The sequence below is a fragment of the Pseudogymnoascus verrucosus genome (genome assembly GCF_001662655.1).
Source record: "Pseudogymnoascus verrucosus strain UAMH 10579 unplaced genomic scaffold scaffold_6, whole genome shotgun sequence".
Taxonomy (NCBI): Eukaryota; Fungi; Ascomycota; class Leotiomycetes; order Thelebolales; family Thelebolaceae; genus Pseudogymnoascus; species Pseudogymnoascus verrucosus.
The window spans coordinates 449,727-466,080 of NW_017263657.1; the positions used below are offsets into that span (position 1 = coordinate 449,727).

The window sequence follows — 16,354 nt, forward strand, 5'->3', positions numbered from 1 at the left end:
TGCGCTGGTACAGTACAATTCTGTACGTAAAGAGCTTCTGGAAATTGTTCTGGTGGCACTTCCCTCCACTTTCCCCCACTATAACGGGATGCTCATAACCCATCCCAGCCCATCCCAGCCGTCTCAACCGCCTTCAGCGCCACCCCAACCATCCCATCCAAAGCAAATCCCGACGACGGCGAATCACCCAGGGCGCCCGGAAGGCTATCTCCTTTCGTCGCTGACATGCCACGGGAGCCAGGCAAGACCAGGCAGGTCCCAAGGAAGAACCAAGGCAGCGAGGATCGCCGTGGTGTCTGAGCTTGTTTACTAATTGCTGACAGATTGAGAAGATTAGTATTCAAAGCAAGCAAATCACCAGCAATTAGAACGGCGAAAACAACGAGAGATACCTGGTAATTCGACGGAAGTAACGAGCTACTCACGGATGAGTTCGCGGATATACCGTAGCTCCGTCCTATTACTGTTAATGCACATGTACGCACATACTAACGCATGTACCCCATCTGCAGTGCCTGCACTGCCTCAGCTTCACCGCACTTCCGCGCCTCCGATCGTCATTTAGAGAGCTTCTAGTATAGTTTCTAGTACAGTTTCTAGTGCTGGGTAATACTGGGTAATGCTGGTTAACTCCTTGTTTCCGCGCTTACGCTGCTCCAGAAAAAACCGCCCCCCCACACTTCCAAATTGAGAGTCGAGAAGCACGTGATTGATCCCGTTACCTGTCAAGCCACAACCAAACCCAACCCAACAACACTAGCCACAATCACATATCATCAGCCACACTTCTAACATTCTAGAAGTACCTTTGTACCCTGAGAGTTTCAGTTCAGCCACATGGGACCTGAGTGACTGAGGCTCGGGAGCTTTGACCATGTTTGTATGACGACCTCAGACTCGAAGGAGGCTGACCAGAATGCCGAACTATACGCGTATTCATATACGGATTTGAACAAAAAGAGCACACTGGGTGCGTCTATACAAGCGCCCTACCAGTCTGTAAACAATATTCCCACCTAGAATCATGCGGGCAGAGAGTACATAAACCGACAACACCGCTTGTTCAAACCACCACCGCCAACCCATCCGCCATGTCCGAAGTCGTGGCGGCTCTGCAGCCGCCTGCCCTCGAGAAGACCGGAATCCCGCTGACACTCCTCCCCGTCGGCCTCAAGGAAGCTGCGCTCGACTCGCCCACCTTCCGCGCCACAGCCGTTCACTTCTCCGACCAAGTCGAGCTGGTGGAGCGCTGGCTCGATGCGTATGTGAAGTCGACGACCAGGTTGATCCACGATGTTGGCGCCCTTGAGGAAACTATCAATACCTTCCTCAGCCGCTCGATGCCACCTATCAATGTCTCCGAAGCCGTTTTCGATCATGACTATACACTCCTCGCTATGCAGCGCTTCGGCGAGGGATCGCGAGACTGGTGGTCACAGTTCGTGGGCGGGGCGAAGCGGATGGAGACTATGATGGTGGATCCCCTCAAGGCCTTCATGAGCGGCGAGCTGCGGAATTTCAAGGATGCACGGAGATACCTGGAGCAGTCACAGCGGGTGTTTGATACGACACTCGCGCGATACATGGGACAGTCGAAAACAAAGGAACCGTCGTCGCTGCGGGAGGACGCATTCCAAGTCCACGAGACGCGCAAGGCATACCTGAAAGCCTCGCTAGACTTCTGCCTCCTCGCGCCACAGGTGCGATTCACCCTCGACAAGCTCCTCGTCAAAGTATCAACAGAGCAATGGAAGGATATGAAGAAGTCACGCGAGCTAGCCGGCGTGAACGCCACACGCTGGAACGCTGAGATGGAGCGTATAAAAGGGTGGAGTCGCGAAATGGATTCTGGCGAGCACGTGTTCCGCCGTGAGCTGCAGGCGGCTCGGAAGGAGATCGCGCAGACGGCTAGTGTGGCAGCGCAGCCGTCGCGGGAGCTGGAGGACTATAATCTGTCTACTGTGCCGTATATTGGGGCCAAGGGACCGTCGCTGCTGAATCTGCAGGCGAGCTCGATGTCGGAGAAGCAGGGGTGGTTGTGTCTGCGCGTGATTTCGGGGAAGCCGGCGAGGACGACGTGGGTGAGGAGGTGGTTTTATGTGAAGAATGGGATTTTTGGGTGGTTGGTGCAGGGGTCGCAGAGTGGTGGGGTGGAGGAGAGTGAGAAGATTGGGGTGCTGCTTTGTAATGTGAAGCCTGCCGTTAGTGGTAAGTTGGAGTTTATTTACTTGACGTTGTATCGATGCTGACTAGTGTTTAGAGGATAGAAGGTTCTGCTTCGAGGTCAAGACCAAAAACGCAACGATCCTGCTACAGGCCGAAACCCAAGGCGAGCTGATGGAGTGGCTCGAGGGCTTCGAGATCGCCAAGAACAACGCCATCAAAGCAAGCGCTGATGTATACTACTCATCCACCGGCCTCGACCCAGCATTCTCCATCACACCTCCGTCAGTTCCCGAATTCGCCGCCAAGACAGAAGGCCAAATGTCCACCACCGAAGAGTTCACCGCAGCCCCCCTAGACCGTGGAAACACTCTCCCCATCCCCAGCTTTGAGCTCAGCAACGCCCCCCGCCCTAGCGTCGACGCCTCGACTGCGCGCCGCGGGGGCCGTGAGGAAGGCGAGAGCGGCCGCGATCACGCTGCGCGAATTATTCAGAAACTCGACTTGCACCGTCGCGCGACGGCTAATGGACAGGATGCCGTGGCACCTCCGACGCCGAATCCATCGTTTGGCGCGATTGGTGGCATTGGGAGTCTCATCTCGGCTAGCCATAATATCTTGCCTGTGTATGCGCCGCCTGTGCTCACGCAGTCGGGGACGCTGAAGTCACTGCCCGCACCGAGCGAGTTCCACACAAACACTCTCGCGCCGTCCACGCTGGCGAATCCACCGGCGCCGACGAATCTGAGTAAGACGGCCGTGGTGGTTAGTGGAGAGCGAGGCATTGGGCTGGGCAAGAGCGACGCGAGTGGGAGCATGCCGAATGGTATCCTTGCCAATCTCTGGGGAAGCAGTAATTGGGGCTACAACAACCGACTCGGAGCTGATCTTTCGGAACCGCGGAACGTGACGAGGACGCCGTCGCCGAAGCCGCCGGGCGAGGAGGAGGGCAAGACGGTTGAGAAGATGCTTGTTGCACCGGGGACGGGGACAGCGGTGAGCACCAATATCGAGACGGGGGTGAAGGCGCAGCCGCCGTCGCCGCAGCATCGGAAGGCGTTCAGTGTTGATACGATTTCGTCGGCCTCGCAGATTTCGAAGTCTGCGCAGGCGGGGGGTCCTCAGGCTTTGGTTGTGAGGGGGGAGGAGTATCCGAGCAACTATCCGATTGAATTGAAGGCGCAAGAAGCGCAGTTTAGGACGCTGTTTGCGGATGTGCCGAGGGAGGATAAGGTGGTTCTTGTCTTTCGTGCGACTTGGAATCCGAATGATCAGCAGGAGTTCCCGGGACGTGTTTATGTTACCCAGAAGGACATGTATTTCTACAGTCACCACCTCGGCCTCGTCCTGATCACCAGCGCCTCACTAGACACCATCGACGAAGTAACAGCCGCCCCAGGCAAAGACTGCGATTTCCTATTCCTCCACCTCAAAGAAAGCGCCATAACATCCGACTTCACACGCATCACCATCAAGACTTTCCTCGAGCCCCTCCGCCTCCTCCAATCGCGCCTAAACTACCTCATCGAGTCCCACCAACAACAATCTCCCAAATCCCTCGAGGAAATCATGACCGACCTCGTCAAGCTCGAGACAGACGCCCAACCCCCCAGCTCCAGCAACTCAAGCTGGGAAGACCTCTCCCTCCCGACGCTCAACGAACGCCGCGCCAACCGCCGTGATCGCGATCTTAAACGCGCTATTCACGTCTCGCGCGGCGCTACGCTTGAGGCTCCAAGGCCGCCGAAGTTTCAGCTTCCTGCTCATCCTGTTATCTATGAGCCGCCGGATATGCCGCATAAGTCGGTTGAGCGCATCTTCGAGACGAGTCCGAAATCCCTCTTTCACGTACTGTTCGGCGATAAGTCTGCGGTATTCCAACTCCTCTACCATGAGAGACGCGCACAGCGTATCGCCCAGGGACCGTGGACGCCGCTCGAGCGCCAGGGCGACGCGCAAGGGCACATGCAGCGGGATTTCTCGTTTCAGATCGATTATACGGATCTTTTCCGGCGGCAGCGACAGGCTAATGTTGTTGATTCCCAGGTCATCGATGTGTTGAACGATCACGTCTGCTATGTCGTCTCGGACTACAAGACACCCTGGCACTTACCGCATCACGCGGATTTCAAGCTTGTGAAAAAGATTGTTATTACTCATGTCGCGAAGTCAAGGTGTAAACTAGCTATTTTCACTGCAGTGCAGTGGTCGCATGCACCGGCTTTCTCGAAGGGGTTGGTGGAGCGACAGGCTACGGATGATTTGGATCTTGATGCACTTGACCTCGCGGATCTCGTGGCGGATCAGGTTCGGAAACTGGGACCTTCGGCACGAACGAGGAAGGCTGTGCAGATCTTTGGACATGTCGGACAGCAGACGTCTGTATCCCTCTTCTCCTCAGCTGATGGCGCGTTGCCTGCCAGACACGCTATAAAGCAACGAACTCTCGGAACGATAGTATGGGAGCGCACGTCTTCTTTCCTCGAGACGGCAGTGAGTGTGATAATGATGTGGACCTTTGCGCTACTCAAGAAGGCATGGAGTATCGCGAGCGCGAACTCGATATTATTGTCTCTCTTGGCACTGAGTGTGTTGGCGAATGTCTTCATGTCAGGCAAGGACGCTAGTGAGTGGTGGACGGAGAGGGGTGCGGCGAAGTATATGGCAAGGTTGGGGGTTGGACCTAACACGATGATGAGTAAGGCGGTGTTTATTGCGGATCTGGATGATGCGGTTCGGGTTGGTGGGGAGAGGCGGGAGGAGAGTCCTTGGTATGTTCTCATTTTTATTCTTCTATCCTTAAAGTCACCCCTAGTTTGTACGCACAGCTAACACACCCAAGCTACTTAACATTCCTATCCTTAACAAACACAACCGATCTCGACGCCCCCTTCTCCGCCTCTCACTCCCCCTCCCACTCCTCCTCCTCCTACCCCCCCCACTCCTTGCTAATCACGCGCTCCAAATCCTCCACTGCCTCTGCGCGTCGCCTATTAACAGCCCGTCAGTCATTGGCCACGCAGAGATTTGATCTACTGGTTGCGCTGAGGGTGGTGAATAGAGTCGAGCGCGCGGTGGTGCAGGCGGAATGGGAGGAGTGGGTTAGGGGGGAAGGGGGGAGGTGTGAGGCGCTTAGACGGAGGGTGGGTGGGGGGAAGGATGCGGAGGTGGGGAAAGAGGCGCTGGAGTGGATGTTTGGGGGGGAGGGCGGGGGGTATTGTGGGAGTTGTTGGAGGGAGGAGGAGGGGTTGGGGGGGTATGTGTAGATGTTTCTTGGGTGGGATGTGAATAGCGTGGCGTTGTTTGAGCGGCTTGGATATCATGGGGAGGTGTATTTTAGTGTAGGATGGATGCATGTATGGGGTTATCTAGGTGCAGTATAGGTATTGCGGAAATGAGTCTTACCACTTATCACTATATATTTATCTACACTTGTAGAACAGTCACAGATGACCATAGACTCAAGAGAATTGGGCATCCCGTCCGCTCTGCCATACACAAGCTTGCGTAACATCAGATTAATGGTCTCAATCGTGCCAATAGGCATAGCGCGGAATCACGGCCCCTTGCCGCCTGAAGGGTGAGGCGAGGGGTGAGCAGGGTGAGTAGGGTGAGTAGGGTGAGTGAGGCGAAGCAACATTTTCGTGTCAGTTTGGCGTCAATTTGTGTTGTAATAGTTACATGATCTCATGTGATCTCCGTACAGAATATTAGTAAATTCTAGGAGTAGATTACATAGTTAGTAATACATTAATTTCTTACTTAATAGGACTGACTCTACGGGCGTTTCAGCAGGATAATCCCTATAAAATGATGAAAAGTATTAACTTACAAGAACTACTCAATTTCAGAAGCCCTCTACTTTCACGCGACAGCCTTAATCTTACTCTCATCAATATGCCACATCCCCATCAACAACTTTTTCGCCAACCCCACCTCCACCGTCGCAATCCTCTCCTGCACCTCCTCCCGACTCGTTGCCAACTTCTCCGCAACCGCCTCCCATCCCAATCTCTCCCCTCCCTCAAGCTCTACAGCTACCAGCTTCCCATCTTTCTTCCTCACCACCCCATCCACAATCACCGTCTCCACATCTCTCACACTACTATGCCCTAACACCGCCACCACAGGATCCCACTCCGCAACCCCCGACATCGCAGGCGACCTCCCATCCACCACCACCAAATCCGCCAAATACCCTACTCTCACCCTCCCAATCTTCCCCTCCATCCCCAGTGCTCTCGCCCCTCCCACAGTAGCAAGATTAAACGCATCCCTCGCCCTTGCCACCAATCGCTGTGGAAACTCTCCCCTCTCTAACAGCTTGAGGTTCCCCTCCTGCCGCGCCAAGAGCAACAACGTCCGCGCTTCAGATAGGATGCTCGACTCGCAGAAGGCGTGGCTATCGACACCGAGTGAGCCATGTACCCCGCTGTGTAGGGCAACGGGCCAGCCTAACCCCATTTGCGCTTCGGAGGTGGGTGTGCTGGAGACGTTGGCACCTGCGGAGTAGAGGAGGGCGTGTTCATCTGGTGTGAGACCTGTGGCGTGGGATAGGACGATGTCTGGGCCTAGGAGGCCGTATTCGTGGAGCAGCGTGACTATTGAGCCGGTGCCTGAGGTTGTGTTAGTCGCTGTTGAAGCTGCGCGGGGGAGATAGAGGTAAGTGATAAGTACGGACCACAAACAGCGTTCTTCGAAACGTGACATGTAATAACTTTAACCCCCGCCTTGCGGAATCGGTTGAATATCCCTATTATTATCTCGCGAGGGAGGAAAAAGAAGTCGAAGCCCAGTCCGATGGTGACGCGGCCATTGCCGAAAGGCTGGGAGGTCGCTAGGGCTTCGAGTTGGTCGAGAGACCATGCGGGAAGGATGTCGGATGAAAGCATGATGGAGTCTTTGGTCCAGGAGGTGAGGGGGATGCTGACGGCTGAGTAGGCGTAGATCAAGCGAAGGCCAGAGGCGGAACTTGCGGCCAGGCATTGGGTTGCTGGGGTATGTTAGGGGTCGCAGGCTGGACGAGTGAGAGGCAGAAACGACATACCGTGTTCTGCTGTATATATACTGTGCGAATGGTCGAGAACGAACGTGGTCCCCGCGTCAATGGCCTCGAGGCATCCTCCTAGCTGGCCCCAGAACATATCCTCCGGCGTGTAGTTAAAACTCTGCGGATTCCCTGCACATACTAATTAGCACTCCTCTCATTATCTAGGAAACATCACCTTACCTGATGCCATATACTCCAGCAGCGTCTCATCCATATGACGCCCTTTTAACTGGGTCTGCCACATATGGTGATGCGTGTCGATGAATCCGGGGGAGATGATTTTGCCGTGGCAATCGATCACTGTCGTGCCAGGAGGCACGTTGATATTCTTGCCGATCTCCGTTATCAGATTTCCTGTGACGAGGACGTCGGTATCCTTTAAGGCAGTCACGTTGTCGGCATCGTCGTGGTAGAGGACTGTGCCGCCTTTGAGGATGATAGTTGACGTCATCTTGCGATTTATCCCAACAATTTATGAGAGTGCGTGGTGCAGAGTCAAAAGCTTAATGAACTTCTCAAAATATTTTACAGCTAGAACATGATGTTTAGAGTCACTTCTTTATATGCTATAGATATGCTAACTTATAGATATTTGCTTATCATAGTTAACAAGTGATGATTTCGCCGACTGGGTGGGGTATTCTCCCATTCTTCCACACTTTCTTCAACGATCGAATGCCAAACTTCGCCGGCAGTTGGGAGCTACAGTAGAATACCATGACTCACTTCTAGTTATCAGTTAAGTTAGCAGAATTCAAGTAGTCTTTAATCAGCATGCTCCGTCGTAAGCCCGAAAGGCCGAGTATTGGGTAAGCAGGGCGGGTTTACTGCTGCTAGAGTCCCGAATTCCGATATCGCAACACCGAGTATTTTTTATTTCCGTATTGCCAAGTACGTTTCTGATAGCAAACGTTTGACATTCGCGTCTGATAGAGCCGGAACGCCGGATAGTAGTCCTGTAGACGGTAACGTTGTAAATGCAAAATCATGATGCAAAATCAATAATAGTCGTAGGGGATCTGATATTTGGATTCTAATCGTCGAATCCGCCTGTTACGCGAAGCCAACAACGCCTAAATATAACTTAAAAATACTGCCCATGCGTTTACCCAAGCACTTATTTTTTGAACTACTCGCATCATGCCAGGATTCATAAGGAAGCAAGAATAATTCTTTACCACATTTGTATGCTATTCAAAGCAAGCCTACGGCCCAGCAGATATATCGCACCCCACTTATCGCAAAACCTCAAGAGCAATCTACCACGCCTATAAAATCACTTTAACTGTTCGAGTGGAAGGTATTTAGGATCTCTGAATCAACACAACGACCAGATTCATCCCAAGTCGTGAAAATGGCTATCGATTCCCAGCAAGCCAACGGCTCCTCAGAGTGGTCCGACAGTGCCTTCACCCCAACGATGCGCCTTAGCTCCGCTGGGCAGCCCGAAGTCAAGAAGGCCGTTGGCTTAGACGGACCCGTTACATTTGCTCCTACGCCGGCGCCGTCCCATAACAGTGGCCAACCGAACGGCGGATTGTGGGCATGGCTGCAAGTCGCCGCCGGGTTCTGCATCTTCTTCAATACATGGGGGGTGCTCAACACCTTCGGCATCTTCCAGACGTACTACGAGACGGGCGTGCTATTCAACGAGTCGTCGTCTAACATCTCATGGATCGGCTCCATTCAGGCGTACTGCGTCATGGTTGTCGGCCTGATATCGGGGCCGGTCTATGATAGGGGCTATCTCCGCGCGCTGCTGCTATCGGGGTCGTTTATGATCGTGTTTGGATTTATGATGTTGAGCATTTGCAGGAATTTCTGGGAGGTGTTGCTTGCGCAGGGTTTCTGCATTGGCATTGGGGCGGGACTGATCTTCGTGCCATCGTTGGCGATCCTGCCAACGTACTTTAGCACGAAGATCGGGTTGGCCATGGGCTTGGCGGCGTCGGGATCTTCGTTAGGAGGAGTCATCTACCCTATTGTATTCTACAAGTTGATTGACCAAATCGGCTTTGGCTGGTCCGTTAGGGTCATTGGCTTCATAACCCTGGGTACACTACTTCTCCCAATCTGCTTCATGAGGATGCGAGTCAAACCGGCTAAGCCGAGGGCTATCCTTGACTGGTCAGCCTTTACAGACTGGCCGTTAGTGTTCTTCACGCTGAGTACTATGATCGGATTCATCGGACTCTATACGATGTTGTTCTATATCTCATACTTCGCCGCTGCAGCCAATATCACTACTGCCGAAATGTCTTTCTACGTGGTCCCGATTCTGAACGCTGCATCGATATTTGGCCGAACAATTCCAAACGCCATTTCTGATAAGACTGGCCCATTGAACTGTAAGATGAACATAGCCATTTTGTTGATCCTCGGTTAGTTACTAATATGTTAATAGTATTCGGTCCTGCCGGCATCGTCTGTGGTGTCTTAACTTTCTGCATACTCTCCGTAAAAAATCTGGGTGGTATCGTTCCCATCGCAATTCTCTATGGATTCTTTTCCGGCGTCTTCATTGCCCTCCCAGGAGTTTGCTTTGTGAAGTTGACAGCGGATAAGTCTAAGATTGGCACGCGCATTGGAATGGGCTTTGCAGCGTTTAGTTTCGGCGTCCTAGCAGGCGGACCAGGGGGTGGTAGTGTCATTGGCAGCAATGCTGTAGACCTTCACTGGCAACACTTATGGATCTACGGTGGTTGCACGATGATGGCTTCCGGTGTCTTGCTATTTGCTCAGAGGTTCTGGTTGTCTAAGGGTAAGGTATTTATCAAGATATAACTAGAGTCCTTGTTCTCGCTCTTATAAAGGCAGCTTATATAATAGGTGTTAAGGGGAACGCCTTGAGGTTGTCGCGATAGCCAAGCAAGTCGAGAAAAGCTATGGCATAACTCGGTCCAACGCGTCAACGCCTGTATTTTTATAGGGACTTCTATTCTATTCCTGACCCACGAGCGCACCACGAATAAAAGTCACCTAATCTTGGCCGCCATTGCCTAACATTGTCAGCTTGGTACGAAAGCAGTCCACTAACACTAAACTGGGTGATTGCAATGAGTGGAAATGGATGGACAACTAATGAGAGAGTTCTAGATTAGATTCAGCATTTCAAGAAATATACAAACGCTTGTACAAAGGGCATATATCGCCTCTTAATCCTCAGTGGCCATCAGAGCCACCACTCGACTGAGTTTAAGCTTTACTGTAAAGATAATAAGATCATTACACTTTGTATGCCTCCCCATTCATCGCACATCGTCCAACCCACTGTTGTATGTTTTGGTCGTTTTATTTATTTGTAGATTTACTTTGTCCTTGGTGTCCACACCTTATTTAACCGGCAGGTTTATGGCTTCTTCATCTGTTGCGTATCACGTATAATATCATGTTCATTCAACACGGAGGAGCTGCATTGAGTGTATTCCTCTAGAAGGGTGTCCTAGTATTTACACCTACAACAAGTTAGCGAAGCGGGCAGTCGGATCTGACGATTACTTGCAGAATGAAGACAGAAGGCAAAGGTTACGGGGGGTCTCGGAACGGATAATGTCACAGGGACCAGTTGTTCACGATATATCTTTTTCGTCTCGAAGTCTAATTTCGTGCACCATCTCCACGTGATTCTTAAAATGGATAATGTTGTTGAGAAGTAGCCCTTCGGCCTTGCAAATTAGATACTGTAGTAGCATTCATACTTTCCTGCTGTCCTCTTTTCTAAATTCCTCTCAACATAGTCTATCATCTTGTTGGGTTTTGAGAATTTGCGCATCTGCCTATTGTAACTCTAGCGATCGTCGCTAATGTAGAATATACAGTGAGTTTTCTCGCAGATTAGGGGGAAAGTATTAGGAACAGGCGATTCTTCCTTTACTATAGGGAACTCTCTAAGAGAAGATGCCTAGGACGATTTGCTTAACTACGACTTATAACACTAGACTTCTTAGCGACGAGATAGTTCGACTATTGTGTTGATAGCACAAATCCGTTACATGACGATGTCATGTGGATTAAGATCCTTAGAGAGGTCGCATATGATTTCTTAAAGCTAGGTCCGTTCCAGCAGCTAGTGCTTAACGACAGGCTTAACATATGTTAGTGCCATGACTATGATCTTCTTAATGATCTTCTTAAGTTCTTCTTTGTAGATATAATAGAAGTAGTCCTGCTGGTACTCCCTCTTGAGCTCTTGCTCAAGCATCTTCGTTACCGTAGTAATCTGTCTATTTAATTGATGATATTCTTCACTAGCTTCTGTTCTAATCGAACCCTGAACAAATGCGTCTCCATACAAACGCTTAAGCTCCAAGCAAAGCTCTTGCTGCTCAAGCTTAAGCTGCACCAGCTCTGGATCGGGCGGCACTGCCTGAGGCGCGCGGGGATCACAAGTGAGGCTCATGTGCGTGAAGGCCCGGAGAAAGCCAGAATTGCTAGGCTAGTCTAGCACTGCATCTTGAACGATAAACCTGACTTTTTTATTATTTTGTATGATCTGCAAAAGGCGCCAGTCTAGAGATTGTGTCTTAGTATCTGGTCGCGAACTGCTATCGTCGCAGCCCCTACGCACTCGTTAGTTAAAGCAAACTATGATCAATGAGGAGTTTACCGTCAACAGTGTTTCCTGTGCCTCTACGAAAACAGGGTTAACGCTACGGAAATGTAGGGGAACCCAGTAACTTTGCGAACATGGCCGAGCATACGATAATGGCGGCATCTGCACGTTTCCAGTAATTCCTACCGTAGTTTCTCATGATGGTGGTTTCCATGCTGGACTAACCCCAAAGCGCAACTATCGCTAATGCAAAGTAACCAAGCGCGAATGAATCTTCAACGAATAAAACCTAATCGTAGGTGGAAGCGAGTGCGCGCATCCAGGGCCAAATTTCCAGGTATCTTTATGTAGTAAATTATATGTAAATGTACAAAAGGTTAATAAATTGTGATAATTACTATGCTATTTCTAACATAAAGGTACATATAAATAATAACAAACGTTCTAAATAACTTTATTAAAAGACAAATAATAATACATTAATATACTCTATTACCTATACTAGAATATCTAAAACTTAATAGTTATATAAAAGTGTTAATTAATAAAAATGTTATATACCTATACGAACGGGAATAAAATTCGCAGCAAGCGGAAGCTGTTGAAGATAGATATGCCTTAAGGGCCATTGTCAAGCTCATATGTATTAAATGGATACGATGAGCCCTTCTCGAGGAGAACAAACGGATGGTGATAAATGCCTGACTGAGTTGCAACACTCCAAACTTGACCCTGATTCTGTGCCTTCTCCCAAAAAAGGGCCATGTTGTAGAGCTCCTCAGATCGTACAGCATAAAACCAGGTGAATAATGTGTACAAACTAACCCTTAATCGTCCTTCATAATGCTCTGTCCCAGATGCTGATACAGGTGGAGGCGTAGCCGAAGGGATAAACTTCGCGTCATACGCCCATATCCACGGTGTAGAAGTGTTAATGCACGCATCCACAACTTCGGGAGTGACGAGTAGAAATGTGTTGCTTGGAACGCGAGGATTTAGGACAGCCTCTTCCGCCAGTCGCTGCTGGAAAATGCTAGAATGGGTGTCAGTTAAGAGAAATTTCAGGATAACGGCACGAAATGAACAAACCTGCGTAGAATTTCAGGGTTATTCTCGGACACAGGCTCGTCTGCTAAAATAAACTCTTTCGTTAGTATAATGGCTGTGCCACCGACCATCTGTCTGAGACTTTCATCTACACAACTATCCATGACAGACAGAAACCTATCCCAAGAATCACTGTTACTGTCGCAGTCTATGGCACTATCTCGAAAGATAACAAAGCCCCAACGTCCAGTCTGTTCGCTCCATGACATTGATGGGTTAATAAGATTTCGTACCCATTTGCAGGGTCGGTTCATGTCGTCAGCGTATTTCTTCATTGATGCCTGGATTTCTTTCCTTTTAGCCGCTGCAAAGACGTTTGATCTAACACTAGCAGCTAACAACACAGCATTATCTCGAGAAGTTGCAATTGCGTGACGGGCTTTGATGTGAGCCATAAGGTCCTCGTGACCCCAACGAAGTATGCTGTTTGCAGTCGCCTCTTGTGGACTCCAAATGTGATACCTATCCAGGACTAAACGGCATTCTTCAGAAGTCATCGACTCAGGACTTGTGAGGGCTTTGTTCTGCAATTGTTCTAGTGTGAGTCCACTGACTTTGAGACTATTAGCAACCTGTGTGGCGAGGTCTGGTTGCCGCAAAATAACAAGTCTTTCGGCTTCTGTTATTTGGTCCGGAGTTTGGAGAACCTTGACCCATAGCTCTCTCTCTAGAGGAGTTGGAGGAATATCTGGACAGTCCATCTTGATGTTTTGCGAGACTGGTGATTTCGACGCGATTTACGTTCCCAGTAGTCTTACTGAGAAATTTTGTCTCGCACATGCGCGCGTCTATCGGACAAATAGCGCCCGATGATGACCAACCATCGTCAACTGCCAACCCCACACGCACGCATTCGTATTAAGAATTCGCAACGATGCTAGTAAGTAACGTCTCCGATTATAACATTCGTAGAAAGGAATGCTACCCAGCTCTGCTGCTCCGTTCTTTTTCACTACTATGGCACCGTACTCCCTACTTGGGCTCGTGGCTGACCTCTCTCTCCCAAGCCTACAACTCCATCTTCAACTCCGAGCTCTCCCCTCGACTAATTGGCCAACTTCCCGTCCTCCCTCTCGTTGAAAATTTGAATAATGGTGTCCTAAGCTTGGTGTCTAGCACTAGCGGATTAAATTGTGGATCTGAACATCCATTTATCCACCATGCCACCCTAGGTGCCACACCCGATGGTCTCGATGGTTGTCACCACCCGATGGTCTCGATGATCCCTCACCAGTTACCACTGACTTATTATTCAAATCAACTCCATCTTTGGATAGGTAGGGAGTGAATCACCGGTAAGGGGGTGAGTCACGTGATAAATCAACGTTTCGAGGTGAATGATGTGATTATAGCTCGGGTGACCTCTCTTTGCTCTAAATCGGGAGGGTCTCTGGCCCAAATAACCACGCAGAATCAGACACCAACATCTTGAAACCCCGTGATGTATTACAGTAGTTTCGTATTGTTGGGAAAAGAGGACGGGCACCGTTTTAGCTTACGTACCTTGTTCAGGTGTCTTGCTCTTATTTTATATAACAAATACTAGACAAGAATAGCAACTTAGTTTAGAATTGGGGAGGTTTAGAATGGGGGAAGTTCAGCATGGGGGAGTGTCAGCAAGAGAATGAAAAGAGTGTGGAAAAGGCATAAGTGGAAGCCAGAAGTCTTTATCTAACATGTTTCGATTCAAATGTCTCTAGGACTTTGTCATAAAAGCCTAATTTCCCAGGGTCAAGGTAGACCCTCACGGCGTATGCTAAATTCTGGACGTCATGATTATTAAGAGTTGTCGACAGCATGTTATCAATCTGTTTAGAAGCTTCAACACTTGCCACCTTCTCCACATATTCCTTCCGCTCTTGCCACCTTCGTCTTGTGTCCTCATCTAAGGGTTGACCATTCTCATCGTAATTCCAAGGTGCGTCCATAGAGAAAGGTACCGTTTCTAAGAAAAGCGGAAATTCCACCAACTCCCAAGGTATAGTACACGCACCTTCCCAGTTGATGACACCAAGTACCTTGTAGCTCAGTTGAAGCCGTGCGATCGATCGAGACTGATTGTCGAATTCAAGCAGGCGAACTAGGTGAAATTCTCCATTGGTGATATTTGGGAGTATTCTGCATTTGATAGAATTGTTGAGAGTTGAGGCGTAGAGACATAACTCGTCCCAATTGGTTTCTTTATGCGATCATCCAACAAGCGACGGCGGGAAGAGCCGTCGGCGTAGAAATCAGTACCCTTCCAATTCTGCCCGGAAAAAAAGAAGTCTGGTAAAGCCATTTGGGAGGAGGCTGACTTCAGAGTGAAGTGTGAAAGGCGAAAAGCGAAATGCTTCTCTTCACTACGTAAATAAGGCGGCATTCTCAGGGCGCACGGCTAGAAGGTGGTGAACCCCTGTTCGACCCCAACAACCACCATCGAAGCACACATCGCAGTTCCCAACCAACCGTTGCCCACTCCAAGAAGGTTGCGGTGAGTATCATACTCTGCACCATCTCCACGGGGCTGTCTCTGAGATTTTCTACCCGTTTATACTGTATTGCTCAGCCGCTCTCTTACGAAGTTATCCCTATTTACGGACACGTCGTCCGAACGCGCAAGATTGACCCAAGGCGCGGATATAGCGACACGCTATTGTAGTATAATGGAACTGTAAACAAACCTCAACAATCAAATCCTATCCCCGGTACTCCGATATGATGGATACCATTTGGTGCTTAGTTCATGTTGAAGGAATGCGTTCCGGTTCCCCGAAAAAGGAGCTAACATACCCCAAGCTTTTTCTAACTTAGCCGGTAGTGGGTTGCTGTAGAGATGCTACGCTAGTTTAGGCACCCATTGCACATTTTAATGATTAGTGTTAATACCTGCCAAATTATCAACGACCAAAAACAATGCCCGCAGCTCTGTCAAAGTTCATTCAGTTGGTTCGGCGCATGATATTGGGATCCCCAGCCCAGCGCACGCCAACCGGCAGTCAGACTATCTTTGGTCTCAACCATCCTGACCCTGTTGCCTTTGACTTCTCCGCATCCTCGACTACCGTCGATATCACTATTCCACCCTACAGTGCCTGGATAACTCAACATCACTGGCATGAAACCGCTTAAGCCTGCGAGACAATCGAGCCGCAAGAAGGTTCCTACATGATCAGCCTCTCTACTGTGGCTACGAGGGGTACCAGCCTTCATGTAGGTGATGGGAAAGGTTTCGTGCTGCCCTTACGCCCAGGCACGATAGTTCAGTGGAAGCGAAATCCGCACTAGGTTGGCGCAGAAAATGAGGCTACAGTGTTTCGTTTAAAAGGCCCCGTAGAGATGCTCGATTTTTATTGACAAGTTTGTAGCGTCAATCAGGATGCCGAGGTGTACTTTCAGTTACCATCAACACCTTTGTGGTTGCGCGGCCTCTATGCGTTCTGGGCTGGGATACCATACTTTGGTACGCGACTGAGAGCATGGTTAACGAGTCAGCTCCTGTG

General features: G+C 50.0%; 5 protein-coding genes across 5 annotated transcripts; 2 read left to right on the forward strand and 3 right to left on the reverse strand.

Annotated features, from left to right (window-relative positions):
• The first annotated feature begins 674 nt into the window (after positions 1–674).
• On the forward strand, positions 675–5,638 carry SIP3 (SNF1-interacting protein). Its single transcript, XM_018271649.2, has 3 exons — positions 675–2,208; positions 2,261–4,934; positions 5,006–5,638. The coding sequence occupies exons 1-3, from the start codon at positions 1,092–1,094 to the stop codon at positions 5,427–5,429; spliced, it is 4,215 nt and encodes a 1,404-aa protein (XP_018133568.1). The 5' UTR covers positions 675–1,091; the 3' UTR covers positions 5,430–5,638.
• Positions 5,639–5,934: 296 nt separating this feature from the next.
• VE01_02139 (uncharacterized protein) lies at positions 5,935–7,754 on the reverse strand. Its single transcript, XM_018271650.2, has 4 exons — positions 7,394–7,754; positions 7,211–7,342; positions 6,845–7,156; positions 5,935–6,779 (listed from the first exon to the last, which is right to left on the reverse strand). Exons 1-4 carry the CDS (start codon positions 7,662–7,664, stop codon positions 6,028–6,030), a joined length of 1,467 nt encoding a protein of 488 aa, XP_018133567.1. The 5' UTR covers positions 7,665–7,754; the 3' UTR covers positions 5,935–6,027.
• Positions 7,755–8,131: 377 nt separating this feature from the next.
• VE01_02140 (uncharacterized protein) lies at positions 8,132–10,442 on the forward strand. The gene is made up of 2 exons (XM_018271651.2): positions 8,132–9,561; positions 9,618–10,442. Exons 1-2 carry the CDS (start codon positions 8,568–8,570, stop codon positions 9,995–9,997), a joined length of 1,374 nt encoding a protein of 457 aa, XP_018133390.1. The 5' UTR covers positions 8,132–8,567; the 3' UTR covers positions 9,998–10,442.
• An 837-nt stretch (positions 10,443–11,279) lies between these two features.
• Positions 11,280–11,922, reverse strand: VE01_02141 (uncharacterized protein; the record flags this gene model as incomplete). Its single annotated transcript, XM_018271652.2, has 2 exons — positions 11,820–11,922; positions 11,280–11,772 (listed from the first exon to the last, which is right to left on the reverse strand). The coding sequence occupies exon 2, from the start codon at positions 11,610–11,612 to the stop codon at positions 11,280–11,282; it is 333 nt and encodes a 110-aa protein (XP_018133391.1). The 5' UTR covers positions 11,613–11,772; positions 11,820–11,922.
• A 346-nt stretch (positions 11,923–12,268) lies between these two features.
• VE01_02142 (uncharacterized protein) lies at positions 12,269–14,198 on the reverse strand. The gene is made up of 2 exons (XM_018271653.2): positions 12,855–14,198; positions 12,269–12,798 (listed from the first exon to the last, which is right to left on the reverse strand). Exons 1-2 carry the CDS (start codon positions 13,571–13,573, stop codon positions 12,384–12,386), a joined length of 1,134 nt encoding a protein of 377 aa, XP_018133388.1. The 5' UTR covers positions 13,574–14,198; the 3' UTR covers positions 12,269–12,383.
• Between the last annotated feature and the right edge of the window lie 2,156 nt (positions 14,199–16,354).